General features: G+C 35.5%; 1 protein-coding gene across 1 annotated transcript; it reads right to left on the bottom strand.

Annotated features, from left to right (window-relative positions):
* Positions 1-8,727: 8,727 nt before the first annotated feature.
* On the bottom strand, positions 8,728-10,482 carry LOC102978889 (nucleolin-like; the record flags this gene model as incomplete). Its single annotated transcript, XM_024132970.3, is given in 4 exon segments — positions 8,728-9,440; positions 9,681-9,946; positions 9,949-10,272; positions 10,275-10,482. Coding segments are annotated over 4 exon segments (1,443 nt in total), but the record flags the coding sequence as incomplete, so codon positions are not given.
* Between the last annotated feature and the right edge of the window lie 11,998 nt (positions 10,483-22,480).

Below are 22,480 nucleotides of genomic sequence, written 5' to 3'. Positions count from 1 at the left end.
CTCTAGCCCCTCCTACTCCAGCCCTACCTCCCACCAAAGGGTAATTCTACCAAACATATAAAAGAAGAGTTAATACCTATCCTTCTTAAACTAGTCCAAAAAATTGAAGAGGGAACACTCCCAAATTCATTCTGAGGCCATCATTACCCTGATAGCAAAACCAGATAAAGATACTATAAAAAAAATTACAGTCCAATATTCCTGATGAATATAGATGCAAAAATCCTCAACAAAATATTAGCAAATGAAATTCAACAATACATAAAAAAGATCATAATCATGATAAAGTGGGATTTATTCCAGGGATTCAAGGATGGTTCAATACCCCAAATCAATTAATGCGATGCACCACATTAACAAAAGGAAGGATAAAAATAACACGATCCTTTCAATAGACACACAAAAAGCATTTGACAAAATTCAACACCCATTTGGGATAAAAACTCTCAACAAAATTTGTATAGAGGGGATATATCTCCACATGATAAAGGTCATCTATGACAAACCCACAGCTTACATTACACTCAATGGTGAAAAACTGAAAACTTTTCTTCTAAAATTAGGAACAAGGATGCCCATTCTCACCATTTGTAGTTAACATTGTATTGGAAGTCCTAGTCACAGCAATCAGACAAGAAAAAGAAATAAAAATCATCCACATTGGAATATAAGAGATAAAACTGTCACAACTTGCAAATGACATGATACTACATATAGAAAACCTTAAGGTCTCCACCAAAAAAGAATTAGAATTAATAATTCAGTAAAGTTGAAGGGTACAAGATTAATGTATAGAAATCTGTTGATTTTCTATACAATAATGAAATATCAAAGAGAAAGCAAAAAAATCCCATTTAAAAATGGATCAAAAAGAGTAAAATGCATAGGAGTAAACTTAAGGAGGTGAAAGACCTATACTCTGAAAACTATAAGACATTGGTGAAAGAAATTTAAAACAATACAAATAAATGGAATGGCATCCCTTGTTCATGGATTAGAAAAATTAATATTGTTAAAATGTCCATACTACGTAGAGCAATCTAGAGAGTCAACTCAATCCATCAAAATACCAATGGCATTTTTCACAAAACTAGAACAAATAATTTTAAAATTTCTATAGAACCACAAAAGACCTCAAAAAGTCAAAGCAATCTTGAGAAAAAGAACAAAGTTGGATGTATCATGCTTCCTGACTTGGCACTACACTCCAAAGCCATAGTATTCAAACAGTATGTCATTGGCACCAAAACAGGCACATAAATCAATGGAACAGAGAGCCCAGAAATAAACCCTCACATCTATTGTCAATTAATGTATGACAAAGGAGGCAAAATATCAATGGGGAAAACATAGTCTCTTCAGTAAGTGATGCTGGGAAAATTGGATAGTTACACACAAAAGAATGAAATTGGAACATTTTCTCACAGCATAAATAAACTCAAAATAAATTAAACACCTAAGCATAAGACATGAAACCATAAACTCCTAGAAGAAAACATAAGCAGTAGACTCCTTTTGTACTTTTACTTTGTTAAAATTTTATTTATTTATTTTTGGCTGTGTTGGGTCTCCATCACCATGCACAGGCTTTCTCTAGTTGCTGCAAATGGGGGCTACTCTTCATTGCAGTGCACGGGTTTCTCATTGCGGTGGCTTCTCTTGTTGCGGAGCACAGGCTCTGGGCGTGCGGGCTTCAGTAGTTGTGGCTCGCGGGCTCTAGAGTGCAGGCTCAGTAGTTGTGGCACATGGGCTTAGTTGCTCCGTGGCATGTGGGATCTTCCCGGACCAGGGTTTGAACCCGTGTCCCCTGCATTGGCAGGCGGATTCTCAACAACTGCGCCACCAGGGAAGCCCAAGTCATTCATTTTTAATTGTCTCCTTAATAGTAAATGTACATTAAATATCTGTAGGAGGAAGAATATGAGTGGCTAATTCCATTAAAACTGATTAGTTTCATTAAATGCTAGATCTTGAATGTTATCTTTCTATATCAGTCTATAATATTTTTTTCTTAGTGTACTTAAATTAACTCTCGCATTCATGAAAATCTTGAAGCCATTTCTGTTTTAAATGTAAAATTAAATTGTGAAGGATATAGCAGAAAAAACTTAGGTTATAAGTTTTTTCAGGAAAAAACTCTTCTTCACCTATATTAAAAGGGACATGTGGAGCAGATGTGGTAGTTCTTATCATGATTGCATTACTGCAGGTTTCAGATTCTCTCAATTATAAATTAGATTGTTTCCCTATAATTATTCTCTGTTGTCCAAGTAATTTATCTGGTATGCTGATGAGTAGCAAAAAAGCCCATTTCTTTAAGACTAAAATGTTTGCTTCTGTTTGTTGCAGGAAAACCTCACAGCACTGGTAGCTCTGAACGGATTCAGCTCTCAGGAATGTATAATGTCCGTAAAGGCAAAATGCAGTTGCCAGTGAACCGATGGACCAGACGCCAAGTTATCCTGTGTGGGACCTGCCTAATAGTATCATCTGTGAAAGACAGCTTGACCGGAAAGATGCATGTTCTGCCACTAATTGGTGGGAAAGTAAGTTTAAAACAAACCAAATACTAACAGATTTCCCAGTGTCATTAAGAAGCTTACTTTGAGTCATTTCTGTAATAAGGGATAGATGGGTTTTTTTTTTTTAAAGAATTTCAATTAAAAAAAAATCTATTTATGTATTTATTTATTTTGGCTGTGCTGGGTCTTAATTGCAGCACGCAGGATCTTCATGGCGACACGTGGGATCTTTTAGTTGTGGCATGGGGGCTGTTAGTTGTGGCATGCATGCGGTATCTAGTTCCCTGACCAGGGATCGAACCTAGGCCCCCTGCATTGGGAGTGTGGAGTCTTACCCACTGGACCACCAGGGAAGTCCCAGGGGTAGGTGGTTTTTGACTCATCATTCCTGTTGTGCCTCCACCAGTGGACATTTTTGGTTGGTGGGGTTTTGGAAAATAACAATGCCATTGGCTCACGTGAAGCCCTGGTTATGTTCACTTCTTAGTACATGCACCTTAACTATGTGACTGAAAATAGAGCAACTAGAATTTCACTGTTATATTTCAGACTGTAGGTGATAAATTATTATTTATGAGAAGATGTCTTTTGATATTGTGAGCATGTATTTTATAGTATAGTACGGTGATCCCCAAGTCCATGACCTTAGGATCATTCAGGCGTGCTTATCAAAGGTTAGACTCTAGCAGGAATCTGTGATCCCGCTTTGCCTTACCTCTCTGTTTGTGTTTAGTGACCAGTGGGGTTAGTACTTTTAGTTTATCACTATAGCTAGTCATGATTTTTGAAAATGGCATTTTTCACAAAACTGGAACAAATAATTTTAAAATTTCTATAGAACCACAAAAGACCTCAAAAAGCCAAAGCAATCTTGAGAAAAAGAACAAAGTTGGATGTATCATGCTTCCTGACTTGGCACTACACTCCAAAGCCATAGTATTCAAACAGTATGTCATTGGCACCAAAACAGGCACATAAATCAATGGAACAGAGAGCCCAGAAATAAACCCTCACATCTATTGTCAATTAATGTATGACAAAGGAGGCAAAATATCAATGGGGAAAACATAGTCTCTTCAGTAAGTGATGCTGGGAAAATTGGATAGTTACACACAAAAGAATGAAATTGGAACATTTTCTCACAGCATAAATAAACTCAAAATAAATTAAACACCTAAGCATAAGACATGAAACCATAAACTCCTAGAAGAAAACATAAGCAGTAGACTCCTTTTTTACTTTTACTTTGTTAAAATTTTATTTATTTATTTTTGGCTGTGTTGGGTCTCCATCACCATGCACAGGCTTTCTCTAGTTGCTGCAAATGGGGGCTACTCTTCATTGCAGTGCACGGGTTTCTCATTGCGGTGGCTTCTCTTGTTGCAGAACATGGGCTCTAGGCATGCAGGCTTCAGTAGTTGTGGGACATGGGCTCAGAAGTTGTGGCTCACGGGCTCTAGAGCACAGACTCAGTAGTCGTGGCACACGGGCTTCGTTGCTCCATGGCATGTGGGATCTTCCCAGACCAGGGCTCAAACCTGTGTCCCCTGCCTTGGCAGGTGGATTCTTAACCACTGTGCCACCAGGGAAGCCCAGCAGTAGACTCTTTAACATAGATCTATGCAATACTTTTTTTGCTTCTGTCTCCTCAGACAAGGGAAACAAAGGCAAATATTAAAAAATGGGACCTAATTAAACTTAAAAGCTTTTTTAAACTTAATTTTTATTTTATGTTATAGTATAGTTGATTTACAATGTTGTGTATAAAAGCTTTTGAACAGCAAAGAAAACCATTAATAAAATGAAAAGATAACCTACTAAATAGGAGAAGATATTTGTAAATGATATGTCTGATAAAGGGTTAATATCCAAAATATATAAAGAGCTCATATGAACAACTCAATATGAAAAATACAAACAATCCAATTAAAAAATGGGCAGAAAACCTGAATAGACATTTTTCCAAAGAAAACACAGGCACATGAAATGATCCTCAACATCACTAATCATTAAGGAAATGTGAATCAAAACTGAAATGAGATATCTCCTAACACCTGACAGAATGGTTATCATAAAAAATACAGCAAACAAATTTGACAAGGATGAGGGAAAAAGGGAACCATAGTTCACTGTTGGTGGAAATGTAAATTGGTACAGCCACTTTGGAAAACAGTATAAAGATTCCTCAAAAAATTAAAAATAGAACTATCATATCCAGCAATTCCACTCCTGGGTATATGAGTGAAGAATATGAAAACACTAGTTCAAAAAGATATATGCACCTTAACACTCCAATGTTCATAGCCTCATTATTTACAATAGCTAAGATATGGAAGTACATATACACATAGTGGAATATTACTCATCCATAAAAAAGAATGAACTTTTGCTATTTGTGATAGCATGAATGGACCTGGAGTGTGTTATGCTAAGTGAAGTAAATCAGACAGAAAAAGACAAATACTGTATGTTTTCACTTATGTGTGGAATCTAAAAAATACAACAAAAGAATGAATGAAATAAAGCCAAAGCAGACTTATAGATACAGAGAACAAACTAGTGGTTACCAGACAGGAAAGTCATGGGGGGAGGAAAAGATAGAGGAAGGGATTAAGAGGTACAAACTACTAGGTATAAAATAAATAAGAACCAAGAGTGTAATGTACAGCACAGGAAATATTGCCAATATTTTATAATAACTTTAAAGGGAGTATAATCTAAAAACTATTGAATCACTATTTTGTACACCTGAAACTAATATAACATTGAAAGTAAACTATACTTAAATTTAAAAAAAAACACATTATGCTTAGTGAAATAAGCCAGACACAAAGGACAAATATTATATTATTCCATTTATATGAAGTACCTAGAACAGTAAAATTCACAGAGACACAAAGTACAATAGAGGTCCCAGGGACTGGGGGGAACAGGAGGGGAAAGTTATTGTTTAATGGGTACAGAGGTTTTGGTGGGGGTGATGAAAAAGTTTTAGGGGTAGGCAGTGGAGATGATTATACAAGTTTGAGAATGTATTTAATGCCACTGAATTATACACTTATAAATGTTTAAAATGGTCAATATTATACAAGGTATAATTTTTGACAATAAAAATATTATAAAAATAAATTCTTACCCAGTAGACTTTTAAATTTTCTTTTAAAAATAATCTTTCTTTACTATATTCATAGTACATATAAAGAGTATATAAATATATATAGTTTGATGATACTAAATTCCCTTTAATAAACTACTTCTAATTCAGTTTTACTGCTTTGTAGATTTTTGTGAAATGAGGTTTAAATTTAAAGGCACGAAAGGATAAACCAAAAAAATCTAGCTGCTTTGAATGTTGTCTAATTTTTTAAAAATATACTTGTTAATAATCATTTGCTATTATCCCAGTCACTTCAGTTATGTGAACTATGTTGTCTGTCATTTCTATTAACTTCTACATGCCTTTTGCAAGCAGTTTTGGCAAAGATAATTATTTTCAAGAATAAAAGTTGCATTTTGCCAAAGGGAATGGGATCAAACAGTGGAACATTTGCATTTTCTTCAAAATGCCAGTCTTATAAATTCTGGGCGGACTCTAATTTTGGTGGTTAAAGCTTGCCAGTCCTTTCTGGATGAGATGTACGATTGGAACTTACTTGTGTCCTTCTTTTAATTGAAGATGTGGAGACCAAAAGTTTTCCAATACGTTTCTTTCTTTTTTTTTTTTTTTTTGTGGTATGCGGGCCTCCCTCTGCTGTGGCCTCTCCCGTCGCGGAGCACAGGCTCCGGACGCGCAGGCCCAGCGGCCACGGCCCACGGGCCCAGCCGCTCCGCGGCATGCGGGATCCTCCCAGACCGGGGCGCGAACCCGGTTCCCCTGCATCGGCAGGCGGACGCGCAACCACTGCGCCACCAGGGAAGCCCCCGTTTCTTTCTTAATGATAATGGTAACGAGTATTTATTGTGTAGCATCAGTGATCCTATGGATGGCCACAACTGTGCTAAATAAATTCAAATGAGGCCTAGCTTCACAGCAAACGTGGCATAACCCAAGCACAATTTAGTGTCAAATACCATTGAAATGGCACACTATCATTGAACCTTAATTTCCTCTCAAACCTCAGTATCTCACAATGTTTAAGTGCATGGATTCCAGAACCTCTTTACATGGGTTCAACTCCCAGCTCTACCATCTATTAGCCTTGGAAGCCTGAGGAAGATACTCACCGTTTGTGCCTCAGTTTCCTTGTCTGTAAAGTGGGGAGATAATAGTAGCTAGCTCATAGAATTGTGATGAGGCTTAAAGGTAAAGTATTTAAAATAATACTTGCACAGGTAAACATTTGTAATTGGTAGCTAACTTTTTCACAAGATACACATCTGTCTGCTCAATATTAATGTTTTAGATTAACACTTCAATTATGTCTTGTACTTAATGAAGCTTTATCCTCTTTACTACCAGATTACTTTCATTTTCCTAAAAGCATTCTTTTGTTTTCTTGACCCAGTTTGTTTATTTAGGGGGGTGAATATTTCTTCACAGTGACCATATGCTTTCCATGAGTTACTGTGCTGTCATCCTAACCAAACCAGGTCTCCTATTTTGGTACCCAGGCAACCCATCTTTGTTTATAGTGGCATTATTAACAGATGATGGTGCCAGGCAAAAATTTATTAAAAATGACAGGATATTTTGTTTGGTTCTAGTTTATCTAAAAAGTTCAATTTAAAAATTTTTATTGGTTATTATCATATCCAGAGTCTCACATATCTTTTGTTAACCTTAAAATGCCAGAAATCATAGTTAATGATGTCTATTAGGTGCATTAATAAAAAATAATCTTGAGGAAAACCTCTAATAGGATGATTACTTTTCCTTATTTTTTTCCTGCATTATATAACATCTGAAAACAAAATAATGGCTGGCTCTTGGATTTTTATTTACTAACAACAGAAGAAAATGTATAGCACAGATTAATATTATCAATAATTAATTAATTACAACAAACTATGAAAATATATAGTTGGTACCCTCTGACCAACATCTTCCCAATTCCTGCCCCCCTATCCACAGCTCCTGATATCCTCCATTCTACTCTCTGTTTCTGTAAATTCAGCTTTTTTTAGATTCTACATATAAGTGACAGCATACAACTCTTTCTCTGTCTGACTTATCTTACTTAATGTAATGCCCTCAAGGTCCATCCATGTTGTCAAAAATAGCAGGCTTTTCTTCTTTCTCCTGGCTGAATAATATTCCATTGTACATGTGTGTGTGTGTGTGTGTGTGTGTATATATATATATGTATATATATACACTCACACATATATGTGTGTATACCACGTTTTCTTTATTCATTCATCCGTTGACTTATGTTGCTTTCATATTTTGACTATAGTGAATAATGCTGCAATAAACATGGGGGTGCAGATATCTTTTTTTATTTCCTGTTTTCATTTTTTTGGATATATGCCCAGAAGTGGAATTGCTGGATCATCTGGTAGTTCTATTTTAAATTTTTGAGGAAATTTCATACTGTTTTCCATAGTGGTCAAAACAATTTACATTCCCACCAACAGTACAAAAGGCTTTGGGGTTTGTTTTTTGTTTTGTTTTGTTTTGTTTTTACATCCTTGCCAACACTTTTTAATCTCTTCTCTTCTTCATAATAGCCGTTCTAACAGGTGTGAGGTGATATCTCATTATGGTTTTGATTTGCATTTCCCTGATAATTAGTGATGTCAAGCATCTTTTCATGTACCTGTTGACCATTTGCATGTTTTATCCGAAGAACTTCCTATTCAGTTCCTCTTCCCACTTTTTAGTTAGATTGGTTTCCTCTTATTGTATGAGTTGTATGAGTTCTGGGACTTTTAATTTGTCCCAAAGTTGCTAAAGCAAAAATCATGATAAAACATTCTGCTTTCCTTTATAACCCCCCAACACAAAAACAAACAAACAAACAAACAAAACAAAACAAAAAATTCCGTAGAAAAAAATGGTTTTGTACATGGGAGGAAACAATAGAAATTCAAAACTTACAGACAAGGGTTAGCTCTATCACTCATCTCTTTAAAAGTTTATACGAATATCCAGTCAACACCAACAGGGTTATCTCCCTTGAAATGTTACCTATACGGATTTCCAAGTAGACCACGGGGCTGTATACTGTCTTGGAATGTCCTCAGAAGACTCCGTCACTGAGCAGGTAACAGAGTAAACACCTCAGAGTCCTTTCTTTCAACTGGAAGAGGGAAAGACAGGGATAGAAGAAACTATTCAAACTTCGTCTTCTTTCCTTGTGGCTTGTGGTCTCCTCCTCCTCCTCTGCCTCCTCGGAAGCCTCCACACCCTCCAAAGCCTCCCCGGCCTCTGCCACCAAATCCACCTGGGCCACCTGGGCCACCACCTTGGCCTCCAAAGCCACCTTCACCCTTAGGCTTGGCCCAGTCCAGATTAACTTTGTTTCCATCAATTTCATCATCTTCCATGGCCTCCTTGGCAGCTTTGGCATCTTCCTCGCTGTTGAAGTCTACAAAACCAAACCCCTTGGAGGATCCAGTCTCCCGGTCAATGACTCTCCTTGCACGAACAGAGCCATCAAATGACTCCTTTAATGTCTCTTCTGTAGTATCCTCAGACAGACCTTTGACAAACAGAGTTTTGGATGGCTGGATTCTTGCATTAGGTGATCCCCTGGGTTCTTGCAACTCCAGCCTGATTGCTCTGCCCTCAATTTCCATTTTATTACATGAATTTAAAGCTTCTTTAGCATCTTCAAATGAAGCAAATTCTATAAATGCATAGCCTTTAGATTTGCCATTTTGGTTCTGGGGCACTTTAGTAAACATTGCCTTCTCAAATGCTTCCTGAAGAGTTTCTTCCGTTGCACTATAGGAGAGGTTGCTCAAAACCAGGGTGTGTTTTTGTTTTGTTTTGTTTTGTTTTTGTTTTGTTTTGTTTTGTTTTTTTTTTTTTGCGGTACGTGGGCCTCTCCCGCTGCGGAGCACAGGCTCCGGACGCGCAGGCTCAGCGGCCATGGCTCACGGGCCCAGCCGCTCCGCGGCATGTGGGATCCTCCCAGACCGGGGCACGAACCCGTGTCCATCGGCAGGCGGACTCTCAACCACCGCGCCACCAGGGAAGCCCAAAACCAGGGTTTTTGATTCACCACTCCAAGTGCTATTCTCTCCACCTCTATAGTCTTGACTTTGACCTTTCTCTCTGGTATAGTACAGGGAAATGGATCGCCCATCTATCCCTGTTCCCTGCTTTTCTTCCAAGTTTTTCTCTGAATCAGCTTCTATCTTAAATTCAATATAAGCAATCCCTTTACCCTTCCCATCCTTGCTCACTAATCTGATCTCCACAGCATCTCCAAACACTTCTTTTAATTCTTCCTGAGTAATTTTATAAGGCAGATTTTAGCCAAAAGTGTTCTCGCATCTCGACCTTTCTTATTGCCTTTTCCCTTTGGTTTTTCAAGTTTCATTTTATTGCCAAAGACTTTCAAACCAGTGAGTTCCAAGGCTTTTTCCAGGTCTTCAGCAGATTCAAAATCCACATAGCCAAACTTCCTAGACACACCGATTCTGACATCAACAACTGCACGATCATTTTTAGCAAAAAGGTCACTGATACCCGTTTTCAATTCAGGAGAAGATTTGCTGAAGTTCAGGTTTCCAACAAAGAGATTGAAAGACGTAGTTGGTTCTGTGGCTTCCACTTTCTGTTTCTTGGCTTCAGGAGCTGTTTTTGTTTGGCCATTTCCTTCTTTCGTTTTCCAGGTGTTTCTTTGACAGGTTCTTCCTCCTCTTCCTCCTCTTCTTCCTCCTCCTCATCATCCTCTTCAGCTTCAGCAGTGCTCTTTGCCTTCACAGGAGCAGCTTTTGCTGGAGCTTTCTTTCCTTTGGCTGGTGCAGTCTCCATAGCTGCTTCTTCAGATTCATCTTCGTCATTCAATCATCTGATGAGTCTTTATATATTTTGGAAATTAACTCTTTATCCAATATATGGTTTGCAAATATGTTCTTCCATTCTATAGGTTGCCTTTTCACATTGCTGATTGTTTGGGGGTTTTTTTTTGCTGTGCAGAAACTTTTTAGTTTGATGTAGTCCCACTTGTTGCTTTTTGGTTTTTGTTGCTTGTGCTTTTGGTGTCATACCCCCCAAAATATTACCAAGATTAATAGGCTTTCCCCATTTGTTTTCTTCTGAAACTTTTATGGTTTCTGGTCTTATTTTTAAGTGTTTAAAATATTTTGAGTTAATTTTTGTGAGTGGTATAAGATAGGGATCCAGTTTCATTTTTCTGTATGTGGTTATCCAGTTTTCCCAACACCATTTATGAAGAGACTATCCTTTCCCCATTGAGTATTTTTGGCTCCCTTATTAAATATTAACTGATCTTATATGCAGGGGTTTTTATGGATCCTCTATTCTGTCTCATTGATCTATGTATCTGTTATTATGCCAGTACCATACTCTTTGCTGACTATAAGTTTGTAGCACATTTAAAATCAGGAAATGTGATGCCTTCAGCATCATTCTTTCTCAGAATTGCTTTGGCTATTTGAGATCTTTTGTGGCTTCACACAAATTTAAGCGTTTTTTTTTCTATTTCTGTGAAAAATGCCATTGGAATTTTGACAGGGATTACATTGAATCTATAGATGGCTTTGTGTAGTATGAACATTTTATTAATATAAATTCTTCTGATCCATAAACAAGGGATATCTTTCTGTTTGTATCTTATTCAGTTTCTCTCATTAAAGTCTTGTAGTTTTCATTGTACAAATCTTTCACTTCTTTAGTTAAATTTATTCCTAAGTGTTTTATGGCTTTTGATACTATTGTGAATGGAATTGTTTTCTTCATTCCTTTTTCAGATATTTAGTTGCTGATGTATAAAAACACAACTGATTTCTGTATTTTGATTTTATAACCTGCAGCTTTACTGAATTCATAGATTAGTTCCAACAGTTTTTTTGGTTGAGTCTTTATAATTTTCTATATATAAGATCATTATCACCTGTGTAATGAACAGTGAGTTTAAATGTGTCATCCTTTTTGTTTTATTAACTTATATTACAATAGAAAGTAAAAGTAATTTGAGTAAAATTAATTAAGCAATTTCTTATATCAGCCAACAATTCCATTACTAGGGACTGATCTGGCATTTAAATATTAGGCTAAAGAATTGATGTCATTGTGAAAATGGAATATTCCACAGTAAATTTCAATATTGTGTTCTTAATGTCTTTAGTAGATCATGAAAGGAGTGTAAAAAAAAGCAAAAATGTCCTTATCTTAATTCGTGGAAAATGAGAATCAATATAACTGACTTGATTTTGCATGAAGTTTCACCATCTAAATTTAAAATACTACTTTGATGGAAACTCTGAATCGTTATCTACATCTGGGGTCAACTCTAGGAAAAATAGCAGTTGGCTGATTCAATATTTCATGTCTGCTCCTATCTCCTCTAAGCACCTCATCCATGCCTGATTGTTTTTATAAGGAGGATATATATTACAAAGAATACAGCATGCTTTTTACAATCTAGAAAGGCCTTAAAAATCCCGACTTTTGAGGGGGCTCATATGTAACTAACCTTGGGAAAGTTCCCCTGTGAAACTCCTCATCTGTAAAGTAGTGGCATGGATAACCTCTTAGGTTTCTTTTAATAAATAAATATTACTGAAATGTTATTGTGTGTGTGTCAGATATACAATAAATGTTAACATTTCTCTACCTTGGCTAATATTAAATTACCTACTGAACTTTTCATATTTCATGCAGTTATTTTTCCTCCAAATAAACACAGTTGGGATAAGTTTGATAGAGTCAGTATAGAAAAATAAAATATTTTTTAATATATAAGCTTTTTTCTTCACTATATTTATTAAATAGTCATGGTGGGTAGAAAAGATGTCTATTTTATTTATGTTGTAAGAAAACACATATCTAGAGTTTCTGTAGATAAACTTTAAAAATACTAGACTTTGTGCAGAAATTTGCTTTTTTTTTTTTTTTTTTTTTTGTGGTACGTGGGCCTCTCACTGCCGTGGCCCCTCCCGTTGCGGAGCACAGGCTCCGGACGCACAGGCTCAGCGGCCGTGGCTCACGGGCCCAGCCGCTCCGCAGCATGTGGGATCCTCCCGGACCGGGGCACGAACCCGTGTCCCCTGCATCGGCAGGCGGACTCTCAACCACAGTGCCACCAGGGAAGCTCCAGAAATTTGCTTTTTTTTTTTTCTTTTCCCTAGATAGTTCCTATAATTTCAAAACTAAAATTTTATTTGAGTTTAATCCAAAATGTATCAAAACATTGACCAGTTAAAAGATTTATAATTAGATAATTATGTCAATTATATTTATTTCTATATTGGTCACTTCTGAAATAAATATTTCAGTCTTTTCCAACACACCTTTAAAATCTTTCCTTTACCGATGGCAAATCCTATAAACAGGAGTCATGAAATGGATAAGCAATGAATTCCAAGTCTACAGGAGCCAGAGAAATATAAGGAGATGGGAAGGGAAAGAAAGGGAAGGAAAAAAGGGAGGGAAAGAAGGGAGAGAGGGGAAGAGAGAGGATGCGGAAGAGACAGAGTGAGAAAAGGGGTGGGGGGCAAATACAGAGTGTGAAGCCATGTTCAGTAGTAAGTACTTGCTATCAAGCTTTACACCATATATTTTATTTTATTTTTAATTAATTTATTTAGTTAGTTTTGGCTGCGTTGGGTCTTCATTGCTGCGTGCGGGCTTTCTCTAGTTGCGGCGAGTGGGGGCTACTCGTTCGTTGTGGTGCGCGGGCTTCTCATTGTGGTGGCTTCTCTTGTTGTGGAGCACGGGCTCTAGGTGCACGGGCTTCAGTAGTTGTGCCACGTGGGCTCAGCAGTTGTGGCTCTCAGGCTCTAGAGCGCAGGCTCAGTAGTTGTGACGCATGGACTTCGTTGCTCCACGGCATGTGGGATCTTCCTGGACCAGGGCTCGAGCCCGTATCCCCTGCATTGGCAGGCGGATTCTTAACTACTGCGCCACCAGGGAAGTCCCCCATAATATATTTTAGAAAGCAATTTTTTGGTCTGATATTTGATAAAGATTCTTTGAAATCTAAGGCAATTGCAGATAGAGAATAAAAGTTCTCTGTAGTTTTTCTTTAACACCCAGACTTTATAGGAGGTCTCTAGTCAAGGAGTGTCCTCTCACAGAGACCTCCAAATATCCCACTAAACCACAGCAACCTCACTCTCTCTGCCCAACTCCTTACAGTACTGTTTCTCTATGCAGCACGGAGCACTGCCTGAAACAACTATGTATGGATTTTGTTTTCTGTCTCCTGCTCTAGAAATTCCTATGGGTACAGGGGTTTTGTCATTCATTTTGCATTGCATTCCAATGCCTAGAGTAGTGCTTGATACATAATAGGGACTTGGTAAAAATTTAGTGAATAAATGAGTATAAGAAAGTGACTTTAGCACAGTCCGGGGAAGAGGAAAAATAGGGTGAGACACAGAGCAGGGAATCATCCAAACTAAGAAGAGTAAAGAAGCATCAAAGTTGCAGTCATTCCAGGAAATAAAACAAAACAAAACACCTCACCTTTATATCGAAATAGAAGCTTTTCCAATTTCTAGAGAGGATGAATTATAAATTCATATCAGAACCCCACCATCAGGTTTTTAAAATGTGTTTTGCTATTTAATTATGCTTAAAACGCTATGGTCATTAACATATAGTTATTCATCTACAAAGTGGATCAGCCATTTCTTTTTTTTCTTTTCCAGCTTTATTGAGAAATAATTGACATACAGTATTGTGGGTTTAAGATGTACAATGTGTTGACTTGATACACATATATATTGCAAAATAATTACCACCATAGCATTAGTTAATGTTTACATCACATCATATAACTACCGTTCCCTTTTGTGGTGAGAATATTAAATTATATTAATAATTGCTGTCTTAGCAACTTTCAAGAACATAATACAGTATTATTAATTATAATCACTATGCTGTACATTAGATCCCCAGAACTTATTCAGCTTATAGCTGGAAGTTTGTATTCTGACCAAAAATTACCCTTTTTCCCCCACCTTCCTTCCCCTGGTAACCACCATTCCAGTCTCATATCTATTAGTTCAGCTTCTTTAGGTTCCACATATAAGTGATACCATGCAATATTTGCCTTTCTCAGTCAGCCATTTCTAATGAATGTATTCTGCTGTATTTATAAAGAGATGTATTAAATCACTCATTCAGACATTGCTTTAAATACATGTTTGAACTTGACCAAGACTTAACAACTGTAGCCGTGCTGTCGGTGCCCAGAGCTGACAGATCTTTAAAACTGGTGCATTAACAACACTTCCAATGGTGCAAACCAAAACAGTGATAGTTTTGCCAGCTGATTGTGAATACCAACTTGGTGGGTCACAGAAAAGGAGTCGTTACTATACCTTTCCCTTCACAGCCACAAGTTGTAACAGAAACTGATATCAGAACCTTCTTTCAGAAGACAAAACAAAGGAGAAGAGAAATAGATCGTTGATCTTTCTTCAACTCTAACTATGTGCCAGGCGTGGATTTAAATCCTCAAAATAACCATATGTAATTCTTATTAAGGATGAGGAGATAGGTTTAGAAATTTTAAATGTTAATCCAGGTTGACATAGAGTGATGAATCTGGGATTTAAACCCAAATACCTTTGAAAGATCAGCTACAAAACTCACTCTTCACAATGTACTTATCCAAAGTACATACACTTCATTTCAAATATTCCAAAACTAATTCTGTAAGAGTACTAATTTTTATTGCATAATTCTCTTTCTCACCTCAAGTATATGGATGCCTTTGTTTCTTCAAAGAACAAATCTACCTCAAAAAACACTGCGTAAATTTTTAAAAGTCAAAAAATAAATTCAAAATATTATTCCTTGTCAATAAGTTCATTGTAGAATCTGACACTAAAATCAGTTCTAGATCAACTTTTCATCCATTTGATACAGAGACCTAAATAAAATTATTTCATTGAATAAAAAGTAAGAAAAGGGAATTTAAAGAGTTATTTGCCTATGTGAAGATTTTAAGTACATTATATATTTTCTAGTATAAGCACAATTTTAAACAACAAGTAATCTACAGCTTCCCAATTGCAAGTTATTTTCCAAAATAATATTCTATTTTCTCAAAATAACAATAGTATTGATTAATTATTGAATTGTTGTTTAAACTGAATGTCTTAACAAGACCAATATATCTCCATAAAATGCCATCTATTTCTCTGTATTTCCTTAAAATACATTTTTTTTAAAAGGCTAGAAAATTTAGCAAGTAGAGAAAAGGTTCTTGAGACTTGGGTGGTTCCCAGTCCTTAGTGACATAGTTCAGTGAAAAGACCACTAAAACAATAAATTTTTTTTTAAAAAAGGAGGAGGGGAATATTGGCTCTGACAGCAAATACTGTCTTTGGTAAGCCACCTACATAGTCGAAGTCTCAATTTCCCCCCTCACTATAATGGATCAAAGAAACACCTGTGTTGCTTTCTTCATCTGGATACCAGTATTCACCCTCTTCCCAATTCCTCCTTTTCCTACATAGAAAATTCTAACCAATAAAGTCTGACTGAAATGCCCCCTTTTGTTTCTGTAGCATTCGTTCAACATCACCTCTACCCTGTGAACTAAATTAACTACTGTAGAACAATGGCACTTCATACATTATACTCTCAACATAGAATAGAATAGAATAGAATAGAATAGAATAGAATAGAGAAGAATAGAATAGAATTTTTTACATTTATTCCTTGATAGATATAAGCTCCTTGAAGAAAACTAAAAAAAAAAAAAAAGCCCCACTATATTTTATATAATTTAATATACCTTCACAGTCTCTAAGTACAAAAGAAATACTAATATTAATTATAGACTGGTAGTAATAATAGTAATAGCCAGATGCTAAAAACAATTGTAAAATTACATCATATCACTATCCTTCTTTTTCCTTTTTCTTGGAGGAATTCATTCCCATTCTAAATGTTAGTGGCTCTCAGTTAGTAGGTTCTCAGTAGGTCAGTGGCTGTGCCTTACAGCCTCATAAATAGGGGGAAATTTTTAATACCCTTACCAGGTCTCAGAGCAGACCTGTTAAATTAGAATCTTTTTTTTGGTTTTCTTTTTGGAAGTGGGTGTGGGAGCAGGCTCTGCTGTTTACAAAGCTTCCCAGGTCTTGGGAACACAGAGCCAGAACAGAAGACCATTGATGATATGGAAGTGCCAAATCATAGACCTGGTTGAGAAAGGGTTGGAACAGACAGGTTACAGCAAAGGAATAGTTGCTTACCTGTGGTTTAACTTTTGGGTTAGTTAATTGGACATAATGTTTATGAAAACAAAAAGGATAACTTCAAATTTTAAATGATTATACCATAATTTGTATACTTCTACCTATGTTTGGGGACAGAATAAGTCAATCAGTGCTCCCACCTTTTGACTTATGTGAGCTCGTCCAGTTAACATTCAGTTGAATTCTTCCAATGAACACTTCACTGAGACATTCCTCCTCTCACTAATTCCAATAAATGTTTTCTTAATACTGGCAGATTTTTTACAATAAAAAACAAAGCAAAAAGTGCAAAACAAACATTGTAAAATTATTTTGTTTGTGGTTTCATATGGGTCACGAGTCCCCCCTTCCTTTGTCCTCTCTGCCTTTAGAAATTTGGATACAATTTGTTTCCAATAACAGAGTAAAACAAAACAGAAAACCCAAACAGACATGTTTTCCCGAATTGGGTCACCCAATCCCTCAACCATGGTATCGTGTTGATTAAATCCGTGGAGCACAGACAACCCTGGTTTCATTTTTGAAGCATTGGGCATCATCAGGAGCAACATTTCTCTTAAGGAGATGGGATGGGGCAGGAGTCTCAGGCATAGTCACTAGTTTCCCTGAGACCTATGACCTGCTAGCTCAGAATTGACTGTGCTCTTTCCTTTGGGTCTAATACTATCCCCAATAGGCTTTTATTATCACATTGACAATATTTTCTTTTTTTTTCACACTTGTTTAAAGACATGTCTCCCTCTATTAAGGTATTAACTTTCTGAGGAAAAGAACACATAACAAGCACATGGCACACAACCTAGCACATGGGATCCCATACCTTTTGCACTCCAGAGTACATAAATAAAGGAAGAAAACTCAGATGTTTTTCCTTCATTGTTCTTTCCAGGAATCACTTCTCTTGGACTCATTTAATACATTTTCAGGCTTGTAATTAAGGTCAACTGGCTAAACGCAATTCTGCTTAATTATACATTTTCCTCCTTGTGACTTTATTTTCTTAATATAAGATTCCACAACTTGGATGAGAATAATTTGATTCATTTTCATAGTGTAAAGGTTTCATAGTCTATTCAGTATCCCATTCTGATTCTAATTATTTTTGTATTATTTCAAGGAAAATAAATATAGGCATCCAAGCCAGAAAAATACAAAATGTTAGTTGGAAATACAAAAGCTGCTTCTAATTTACTTTTTATTACATAAAAAATTGAAACAGATAGATGAATGGCAGAGCAGTTTTGAGTAAAAATGTTTATAAACCAGTATTTTTTTAACCCAGAAATTGTGTTTTTCTAATTTTTGAAGAAAATGATAAGCATTCTCATATATATAAGAATTAAGGAAATATTCTACCAGTGGGCCCAAGTTGAAGATGTTTCTTAAATATGTACTGAACACTAAAACTGCTTAATTATGAAATTAAAACTAAATTGTTTCTGTGAATATAATTATAAAATTATTCAAATGTTTTTGAAAAATTGTAAGAGAAGACATAAATTGCAAAACCCAATAATTAAAAACTTCATTTCGGATGTGGGATTATACTAACAAGAGCAGGAAAAACAAATAAGAAATGCAAGTGATAACATTCTCAAGTGATAAATGAAATAAGAATCAGATAATAATTGAAAGATTAGTACAATATTTTTTTCAAACACTTAAGGGTAACAAAGAATAGAAACAGAACAATTTTTTTTACATTACTATTGGAAAACTTTAAAAGAGAAAGAAAATAACTTAGCTTATAACATGAAAGGGACAAAACACAGGGAACAAAAAAGGAGTATAAAAATTATGAATAAATTGATTTCAGTAAAAATTGATATATCTGTTACCACAATAAATACAAATGTTTTAATTCCTCGATCAAAAGACGAGGACTCTTAGGTTGAGCTCCCCAACAAAAAAAATTTTCTAACCATGTGTTTTTTAAAGCAGACAATCTAAAATAAGTTTTTTGGAATGTTTCAAAGTAAAATATTCTGAAAATATATATGAAGAAAATACAAAAGAAAGTAGGAATCACAAAAGGAGTAATTGGTCAAGTAGGATTCAGGGGAAATAAGCAAGGATGAGTTTTTTATTTTTTATATTATTTTATATAAAACCTATAGCTATGTCTACAACAGTGATCAAATTTTATTGATAATGTAACATTAAAATTGAACAACAAAAAATTTTAAATATTTAGAAATACAGTAGAAACAATGTAGCAGTACACAGAACAAGTAGGTAAAAATAAATTAGAATATAAAAGACTAATTATATGGAAATTAAATTTTCAAGAATAAGAAAATCTTACATAAAGAGTTTTTGGAGGAAATAGGAAATTATGCTGCAATTATAGGATATTTAGAAAATAATTATTAAAAAACAATTTATATAAGAAACAGAATATATGGTCAGAGATTTTCCCAAAAGCAAATTCATAGCCTTAAGTGTTTTTGTTATTAAAAATTCTAGGAGCTAGATAATATATAAAAGCTAGATAATATATCTAAGAGATAAGTATATATATATATATATATATATATTTATTTATTTATTTATATAGGTCAAATTTTCCTCTGCTTATTTTAAAAAACATTCCTAATTAGAAGGTGATAATAGTAGTTTTCATTTACCGGCACTTAAAGTATATCAGTCACATACATGATATATATATATATATACACATATATAACATATAAAACAGAAAATATAAGAAAGAAAAGAAGGAATGAATGGAAGGAATTTGGAAATCATGTTCCAAGTAAGTATATTTTGGTTAATATAGAAGTAAAGCACTATCAGGTTTTAGAGTGTAGTGTATATATAAAGCAATTCTCTTATTTTTTAATATATTGTATTAGAGCTGGAAGAAGCTTCAAAATCATTCCAATAATGTTTTATCATCGGTTGTCCCTAAGTAAAAAAAACTATGTCATAAAACTTAATAAAGACAGCAAATAGAATTATGCACTTTAAAAAATTGAATATAACCTTTGAGGTAATTGAAAATACTACTGTACTTCCATTCCCAATCATAAACACAATTGACTTTTTCAGTGCTTACTCTCAGATTACCAAACTTTGCTATGCAACATGCTGAACAGAATCTGCCACACACTGAATTGCTTATTCAACCATGAGTAGATCTCGACTCTGGGGGTTTTGTATCCAGTATTTTACCACTACAGAGCCAAAACAGCAATAATTAATTGAGTTTTGACCTAATGTGGCAAAAACATAGGACTGTCTCAAATCTAGAACTGACTTGGGATGACCAGAAAAAAAAATCTGATCACTCAGAAAACATGCTTTGACATACACTGTAGCACAGGTTTCAAGATTTGTCCTGTAATTCCACAATGAATTCACTAGCTTTTTAAGTACATTTTGTTCTGAAACTGCTGGATCATATGGCAGTTTTATTTTTAAGTTTTTGAGGAATCTTCATCTTGTTTTCCATAGAGGCTGCACAAATTTACAATCCAACCAACAGTGCATGAGTGCTCCTTCTTCTTCACATCCCTGCCAACACTTGTCTTTTCTTGTTTTTTTTGATGATAGCTATTCTGACTAGGTATGAGGTGATACATCAGTGTGGTTTTCCTTTGCATTTCCCTGATGATTAGTGATGTTGAGCATCTTTTCATATGCCTATTGGCCATCTATATGTCTTCTCTGGAAAAATGTCTTCTCATGTTCTCGGCCCATTTTTTAATTGGCTTGTTTGATTTTTTGATGTTGAATTGTATGAGTTCACCTGAAGAAAACAAAAACAAAAATTTGAAAAGATATATGCACTCTGATGTTCATTGCATTATTATATAAAGTGGCCAGGATATAGAAACAACTTGAGTGACCATCAGTAGATGAATGGATAAAGAAGGAATGTTATTGCTTGGAAATATAATGGAATAATACTCAGCCATAAAAAATAAAATCTTGCCACTTATATGTGGAATTTAGAAAACAAAACAAACCAACAAACAAAACAACACAAAAACAGACTCATAGAAACAGAAAACAAATGGGTGCTTGCCAGAGGGGATTGAGGTGGGGAGATGGGTGAACTAGGTGGAGGGGATTAAGAAGTACAAACCTCCAGTTCTAAAATAAATAACCCACTGGGATGTAACATAGAGCATAAGGAATATGGTAGATAACAATGTAATAACTTTGTATAGAGACAGATGGTTACTAGACTTATCGTGGTGATCATTTCATAATGTAAGTGTCAAATCACCACACAATACAATTAAAGCTAATATAATATTGTATGTCAACTATATTCCAATAAAAATAAATAAATAAATAAATGTGTTGTGTTCTAACCCTCTTTAAAACATCTGATTTTGAGTTTTAATTTCTAAATTTTAACTTCATTAATGAAGAAATACTAAACATCTGAATGCAGATATCTAGGGATTCTTATACATTCCATGTTTTCCATCCATGAGGCTTTTTGGTTTCCCCAGGTTCCATAAGTCATATATAATATGTGAGGGAAGTATGCAGATGCCAAACCTCTGTCTGCAGAGACAACTTTTTCAGGAGACGGAAACAGAGACAGAGCGTTCTAAACGGTTTCCAGGCCTGGAAGTCCAAGGAGTTGGGTTGAAATTCGACCTCTGTAGAATTGAAACCACGGGGTAATATTTAAAAGGAAAATGTGGGCTTTAAATAACATTTCACATGCTGACTATAGAACATGGAAACAACTTCTGGGTGTCCAGGACATCTGAAGTCTTTAACAAACGGTAACTCACAAATCAAGTCAGACATGGGACCAAGGATAAAAATACGACACTGCATTGTCATGGAAGGGGGTGAATTTTTCTTACGTCTTTAATCTCTTGGAATTAGGTTTATTTTTTTAAGTTTTATAAACATACACACCATAAGCATAAGATATCACTCAGTTTTTTTTTTCCTCCAAACTGAGGTCTTTTTATGTTTCAAGGACATAAATAAGAGATTTCTTTAAAAAAGCTTTTAAAACTCATGTTCTGAATAAGTACATTTTGCTTCAGATAGATGTAAAGAACTATCAGGTTTTAGAGTGTGCTGTATACAAGGCAACTCTCTTATATTCAGCCTTATTTTAACTCACCTCCCTCATTATTCTGTCCCACTTGTAAAGACCAAATTTCACAGCTCCAGTAAATTTAATTATGCTGCCAAAAGCACAGCTCCTCTACTCTTCTATTAAATTCTATTTGTATTTAAAGATATAGAAAATTAGAGCTGAAAGCAACCATAAAATCATCCATATACATGTTTTATCATCCTTTGCCCTAAGTGCTACCAGCACAGATGAATAATAGAGCAGGAGAAACATCAAAAGAGTTGATTGAAAAGTTGATCAAAAATAACATTGATTTTCCTTTTGCTTTGCTCACTGGTGCTGCACATTTGTTGGAGAGTTGAACCTCTTTCTTGCTGAGTCTCTGGCTCAGTGGGGAAGGTGAACGCAAAGTCTCGGAACTAGAATGCCTCCACATTCCTACTTGGCCTCTTTTTTTTTTTTTTTTTTTTTTTTGCCGTACGCGGGCCTCTCACCGCCGTGGCCTCTCCCGTCGCGGAGCACAGGCTCCGGACGCGCGGGCTCAGCGGCC

Source organism: Physeter macrocephalus, chromosome 10, assembly GCF_002837175.3.
Source record: "Physeter macrocephalus isolate SW-GA chromosome 10, ASM283717v5, whole genome shotgun sequence".
Classification (NCBI taxonomy): domain Eukaryota; kingdom Metazoa; phylum Chordata; class Mammalia; order Artiodactyla; family Physeteridae; genus Physeter; species Physeter macrocephalus.
This window is presented reverse-complemented; position numbering and strand designations above follow the sequence as displayed.